Genomic DNA, 6450 nt, shown 5'->3' with positions numbered 1-6450 from the left:
CTGTGCCCCCCAGCCCTGAGGGGCTCAGGGCTAACCCAGGTGTCCCTGTAGGGCTGCAGGACAGGGGGCAGTGGGTGCCAACTCAGCCCGTGGGGACACTGCAAAGCCCAAGGGCTGCTCCCAGCACTGGGAGGTGCAGCCAGGGACAAGCTCAGGAGCTGCTTCCCAAGGGTTTGGCTCCCTGTCTGAGGGCTGGGCTCAGCTGGTAAGATGATCCGGGTGCTGATGCCGGCGGGGACACAGAGCAGGTGCTCTGGCAGCCGTTTGCTCGCGCTCCCATTAATGGTGTGAGAGCCCGGGAGGTGTAACGGGATCACTCCCTCCCTCCCTCCCTCTGGGAGCGGGGTCAGGGCAGGGTGCCATGGGTGTGACCTGGCCAGGAGCCCCAGGCCACGGCCAGTGGGTCCCCACGGCCCCACTCACACAGGGCTGGTCCCTGCCAGGGCATTTGTCCTCTTGCTCTGGGAGTCGAGTGGCCAGGGGGGGGCTAATGATGGGCTGGGAAATGGCCAGGGGATGCTGCGAGGCTTGGAGGAAGCAACACCTGCCCTTCCCAACCCCTACGGGAGCAGAAAGGGAGGGATAAATAAGCGCAGCCCTGGCTGGATCTGCCCAGGCTTTGCCCTCCCCCCACGGCCCCACAGCCCCTCCACGGGGTCAGAGCCCGCGGCAGCTCAGCCCTGCAGGTGTCCCCAAAATCAGGAGTGGGGACACACCAGGGGACAGGCAGCTCCAGCTGCAGAGGGACCGTGAGGAGCAAAGGAGCTGCAGGGGGTGGCAAAGGGGCTGGGAAGGGATCAGGGAGGGACTGGGAGGAGATGGTGAGGGGACTGCGAGAGGATGGCAAAGTCGCTGGGAGGGGATGGCAGCAGGGGATGGGAGGGATGGAAAAGCGACCGTGAGGAGCAAAGGAGACACCAGAGAAACCAGAGAGAGACACTAAAGAGCCAAACCGTGGGGAAAGGACACCCAGGAGCTCCCGTCTGCACGGGAAGCGCCAGCTCCGGCTGCGAGGGGTGTGGGGAGAGGCGGACCGGGAGGAGCCTCACCGACATCCACACTCCTCTGCCACCATGTTGGGGAACTTGCGGACCTCCAGCCCCTCGGGCGAGAGGCTGATGATGAGCTGGTCGGAGTAGCGCACCGGGACGCAGCAGGGCGGGCGCTGCAGCGGCGACCCCCGCTCCTGCATCCCCAGCAGCAGCACCGTGTGCGAGTAGTAGCTGGGCACGCGGGTGGACAGGGGCAGCCTGCAGGGCCCCTCGCAGTTGTTGGCCGCGTACACGGTGGGCATGACGATGAACTTGCGGTCGTGCAGGTCGATGGTGAGCTCCTGCAGGCGGCAGTGGGAGGGGGGGCGGGCGCTGCGGTGCTGCCGCTGCACCTTCCTGCGCTCCTGCCACCGCGCCCGCACCGACTGCAGCGCCTTCAGCAGCAGCAGCGTGTGCAGCTTCCTGGAGCCCGGCACCCGCTCCGGGGCCTCGCCCTCCTCCCCGCCCCGCGGGAAGTAGCAGAAGCTCAGGAGGCGCTGGAAAAGCGCCGTGTTGGCCTGGAAAGCCGGGATGTCCCCCAGCTCCTGGATGACCCCGCGCAGTTTGCCCGTGAGCAGCTCCAGCACGGTGCCCTCGGGCTGCCAGTGCCCCAGGAGCTGCTCCAGCACGGCCCCGCTGTCCTGCGGGAACAGCAGCACCGAGGGCTCCTCCGACTGCACCAGCCGCTCCAGCGCCGCCTCCCCCGACAGGTTGAGCAGCTGGTGAGGGAGGGTCTCCATAGCCTGGAAGTCCAGCCAGTGGTGGGCGCTGGGCTGGGGGGGCGGCTCGCTGGAGGAGCTCAGGACCTGCCGGATGAAGCGGGTCAGCATTCCCAGGAACTGGCTGCTGCTCCCGGGAGCTGGGGATGAAGCGTTGGCCTGGCTCGGGCCCGTGGGGGTCGGCAGCTCCTCGGTCCCGGCCTGGGGTGGGCTGCAAGGAGAACACAGGGAGGGTCACGGGGTCCTCGTGCACCCTGGAGGTCTCGCCAGGTCGTGCCCCTCATCCTCCTGCCGTGGTCCCTCGTCCCCTGCCTCCCACTCCCTGTGTTTTCCCGTTCCTAAGGCCACGGACCTGAGCTGTGGGTACGGAGCCGTGTCCAGCACCCCGTCAGCAGAGAGGTAGGAGGAAGGGGCCAAAGCCGCCTCCTCCTCCTCCTCCCCGCGCCGTGCCTTGGCCAGCAGCAGCAGCACCGGAGTCATGCGGGTGAAGCACTTGTCGTCGGAGCCGAACAGGAGCTGCTGCACCTCCGAGGGGGGCAGGGGGGCACCTGGGGGGGGGCGAGGAGCGGTGAGGGCGGTGATCTGGATCTGCGGCATGTCCCCACTCCCTCGGGGGTGGAGAGGACCCCAGAAGCGGGTCCCCCCCGGTCCGTACCTCCCTCTGCCCCGCGGAGCGTCAGCGATGCCGAGAAGCGGAGCTGCTCCGGGCCACGGGTGACGGAGCCGGCGGCGGCTCCCAGGACCAGGTACTGGGTGTCCCTGGACAGGCAGAGCCTCTGCGTGGGGGTGGGAGACACGGCAGAGCCGGGACGTGGGTGAGACATCCCGGGCACACACCCACACGTGGGTCCCTGCGGGCCCAGGGTCACCCAGCTCGCGGTGGCCCCGGGACGGTGGCTTTGTTCCCAAGCCCGGAGCTGCTCTGGGAGCCCACGGGACCCCCGGGTGGGCAGAGAGCCCCGGGGCAGGCGGGGGAGTGGGACCCCCAGACCGGGCTAGGCACCCCGGGCAGCCCCTCCGGCCCTTCGGGAGCTGGGAATGGGATAAGAGCTCCATCTGCAGGCACGGCCCGGCCGGAGGGAGGCACAGACGGGGCGGGAATGCCGGGATGGGATGGCAAAGGGATGGGAAGGGTTGGCCAAGGGACTGTGAGATGATGCCAAAGGGACTGGAGGGGGTAGGAAAGGGTGGTGAATGGACTGGGAGGGGATTGCAAAAGCACTGGGAGGGGTGGAAAAGGGACTGTGAGGAGCAAAGGAGTTGCAGGGGGTGGCAAAGGGACTGGAGAGGGATGGGGAATGAACTGGGAGGGGATCATGAAGGAGCTGGGAGGTGACGGTGAAGGGACTGGGAGGGGGTGGCAAAAGAACTGTGAGGAGCAAAGTCGCTGCAGGGAATGGCAAAGGGGCTGTGAGGGGATTGTGAATGGACTGGGAAGGGCTGGCAAAGGGACTGGGAGAGGATGGCACAGGAGCTGGAGGGCGTGGCAAAGGGGCTGGGAAAGGATGGTGGATGGACTGGGAGGGGATGGCAACAGCACTGGGAGGGGTGGAAAAGGGACTGTGAGGAGCAAAGGAGTTGCAAGGATTGGCAAAGGGACTGGGAAAGGATGGGGAATGGACTGCGAGGGGATGGCAACGGTGCTGGGTAGCAGAGCCGGGACATTCTCACCCCAATCCCACCCCGGCCCGGTCCCCCCGACCCACCTGGTCCCTCGCCAGCCCCGGGCCCGTGACCAGCAGCTCCTGCGGGCGCCCGGAGCCCTCGGGCCGGCCCAGGTAGAAGAGCATCGCGGCCGCCTGCAGCTCCCCCAGCGCCCGGCCCAGCTCCGCCTGGAAAACCAGCTGGAACCGCAGCTTGGCCTGCGCTTCCCACTGCACTGGAACGGGGGGAGACACGGGGTGAATGCCTGAATCCCCCCCGGCACCGCAGGGACTCCGGGGGGTGAGGAAGGGACTTCAGGGCTGAGCCCCGTTCCCACGCAGAGCTGGGACAGCAGGGACAGGGTGGAAAAACCACGGCAAATCCCTGTCCCCGGCCCCAGGGAGGTGGCAGGAGGCAAACCCTGCACCGGGAGAGCAGGGGCTGCCACCCCCAGGTCCCCATGGAAAGTTGTCATCGGAGCGTCTCCAGTGGCTGAGGGGACATTGTGGCCACTGCCCCGGCCTGGAGAGTTCAGCTGCAATTCCAAACCGCGGGATGGGGGGAAGGGATTTCAGGAAGAGGGAACTCTCTTGCTAGAGATAAAACAGCAGGTTGTGCTCCCCCTGCAGCGCCGGGCTCACCCCCGCGATGGGACATGGGAAGGTGTTCCTGGTTTTTCCCTAAGCCTGAGCGGCTCCACAGCCCCCGGTGTGGGAGTGGGCTCAGGGCACAGCGGGACCAGCCGGGTCCGACCCTCTCCTCTCTTCTCGGGGTTGGGACAGTGTCCAAACCCACATCACTGAGGCAGAAAGCGAGAAACACTTATCATCTCGAGAGCAGAGACCACCTAGAATGTGACACCCCGGTGTCACAGGCAGGGACAGAGGCAGGGACAGGTGCCCTGTTGCTCAATCCATCATCCCTGCTAAACCTCCTTAAAAACGTACCCAGAAAGACGCAGTGAAGTGCCGATTTTACAGTGCTTTTAAAAGATTTAGCACTTACAATGTCTTTCCCTTATTTTAAAGGGAATCCAACCCCTCAGGTTTAATTCCGTGTTTAAATCTGACTCGGGGCCAGCAAACAGCATCACCCATCCCCATCCCAAAAGCCCCGCATCCTCCCCTCTGTGCTCCTGCCCGGAGCAAGGATGTCCCACCAACCTTCCTCCAGGTGCAGGACGAGGAATCGCTCCGGGCCCGGCTCCACCAGGTGCCCGTGGATGCGCTGCAGGGGATGGGGAGCCGCTCCCGCCTCCGGGGCCGGGCACAGCCCGAAGCTCCGCCGGACATTCCCGTCCCAGGCGCGGCGCCGCCGCAGCACTTTGATGAAGCCGCTCTCGTAGTGGGTGAGGACCCCAACCACGTCCAGGTGGCCCGGGGCGACCCCGTCCTGCTCCATCCTCACCCTGCACACCGGCCCTTCCAGCCCCCCCAGCGGCCAGGGGTGCTGGCGGGAGCGGGGCCATCCCTCCCCGGCCGTTCCCTGCAGGCACTTGGCTCCCGGCTCCGGGAAGAGGCGAGCGGCCCTCCTGGATCTCCCCGCCCAGCTGGGTCTGCCTGGTTCCTGCCAACTCGCGTTTTCCCTAGTTCTCCCCTCCGCTTCCAGCTCCTCCGGGCTCAGGGAATTCCTGTCCCCTTGCCTGGGCAGCGCCGCAAGGGGAGGGAGCAGCAGCAGCAGGTACAGCAGGAACATCCCGAGAGCGGCTCTCATGGTCCCACCTCAGCTGTTCCCAGCTCTGCATCCCAAACGCTCCCGGGGAGGGAGGACTCTCCCTTTTAATCACCGGTGGCCTTGAGTGGCCAACACACCTCCCGTGGGCAGCCCCGGGGCCTGTCCTGCCCGAGGGGAGGCTGCAAAGGAGCTGGCTTTGTTCTATTTTTGGGTTTGCAGCTCGTTTTGGAAACGTGCAAAGAAAAAAAAAATAAAAAAATAAAAAATGCAAAACTGTTTCTCCCGCTCGTGGGGACGCACGGCCTTGACTTGGGATGTTTTCTAGAGGAGGGTGGATGTCTGGGCTTGGATCCTCAGGGGGACTGGCACGTCCCATCCCATCAGCACCAGGAGAGAGGGATGAGCCAGACTGGGAGGAGGGGGACAGACACAGATAATGGACAGAAACTAAGTAAATGTATGGAAAGAATTCCCTGTCCCGGCTGGAGAACCTCCCCCTCGGCTGGTACCTCACACCCTGCAGCTGAGAGAGGCCACCTTGGAAGGAATGAGAACGATGAGGGGCAGCAGCAGCCTGGGGACTGGCAACTCTTTGTATTTCCCCCCCGAGAGTCTCACACACATCGTTATTTTCCCTGCATGAGATGCCAATCCTCACTGAAACAGCTGGAATTCCAGTGCCTAAAGGGGCTCCAGCAGAGCTGGAGAGGGACTGGGGACGAGGGATGGAGGGACAGGACACAGGGAATGGCTTCCCACTGCCAGAGGGCAGGGTGAGATGGGAGATTGGGAAGGAATTCCTGGCTGTGAGGGTGGGCAGGCCCTGGCACAGGTTACCCAGAGCAGCTGTGGCTGCCCCTGGATCCCTGGGAGTGCCCAAGGCCAGGTTGGATGGGGCTTGGAGCAACCTGGGCTAGTGGAAGGTGTCCCTGAGATTTAATATCAGTAACAGGAGCCTTTCCATGGCCCCTCTCAGGGAATGAACTCCATGAAGGGCTTTGGTTGAATAAAAACTGATTAACAGGGGTAATTAACGGGACACTCAGCAGGGTGACATCTCAGGCCAGCACTGCTGAGGTTGATAGAGATGTACAGTCAGCAAACGGGGTGCCCTGAGATTCCCTCTTTTTTGCCTCCTCTTTGGAAAATTCCCCAAATATCAGCAGACTGGGAATGTTTTCTGTCCCTAAGGGTTAAAGAACGTGGAGCCACGGCAGCGTTTGCACCCAAACCACAGGAAAACAGAGAGGAAGGAAAATGGAAAAGCTTTTAATGAACCTACAGGATTCAGATTCATACAAAACAGAGCCGATCCCTGAACGGGGGGGACAGAAAGGGACAAATCCAGCGGGGCCAAGTCCAGGAGGGGCCTCAGTTGGAAG

General features: G+C 64.0%; 1 protein-coding gene across 1 annotated transcript; it reads right to left on the bottom strand.

Moving 5' to 3' along the window:
* Positions 1-836: 836 nt before the first annotated feature.
* Positions 837-5221, bottom strand: AMH (anti-Mullerian hormone). The gene is made up of 5 exons (XM_027909924.1): positions 4558-5221; positions 3457-3629; positions 2406-2526; positions 2103-2298; positions 837-1961 (listed from the first exon to the last, which is right to left on the bottom strand). Exons 1-5 carry the CDS (start codon positions 5105-5107, stop codon positions 1046-1048), a joined length of 1956 nt encoding a protein of 651 aa, XP_027765725.1. The 5' UTR covers positions 5108-5221; the 3' UTR covers positions 837-1045.
* Positions 5222-6450: the final 1229 nt, after the last annotated feature.

The sequence above is a fragment of the Empidonax traillii genome, unplaced genomic scaffold, assembly GCF_003031625.1.
Source record: "Empidonax traillii isolate 1590-97213 ecotype Southwest subspecies unplaced genomic scaffold, ASM303162v1 scaffold2526:size41326, whole genome shotgun sequence".
In the NCBI taxonomy this organism is placed as follows: Eukaryota; Metazoa; Chordata; class Aves; order Passeriformes; family Tyrannidae; genus Empidonax; species Empidonax traillii.
Note: the sequence above shows the minus strand (reverse complement) of the source record. Positions and strands in the feature narration are given on the sequence as shown.

Coding starts and splice junctions, on each gene's coding strand:
- AMH (XM_027909924.1), bottom strand. CDS start 5,107: ATGAGAGCCGCTCTCGGGATGTTCCTGCTGTACCTGCTGCTGCTGCTC. Junction 2,527..3,456: donor CGGGGCTGGCGAGGGACCAG/GTGGGTCGGGGG, acceptor ACCCCCACGCAG/AGGCTCTGCCTGTCCAGGGA. Junction 1,962..2,102: donor GCTCCGTACCCACAGCTCAG/GTCCGTGGCCTT, acceptor TTCTCCTTGCAG/CCCACCCCAGGCCGGGACCG.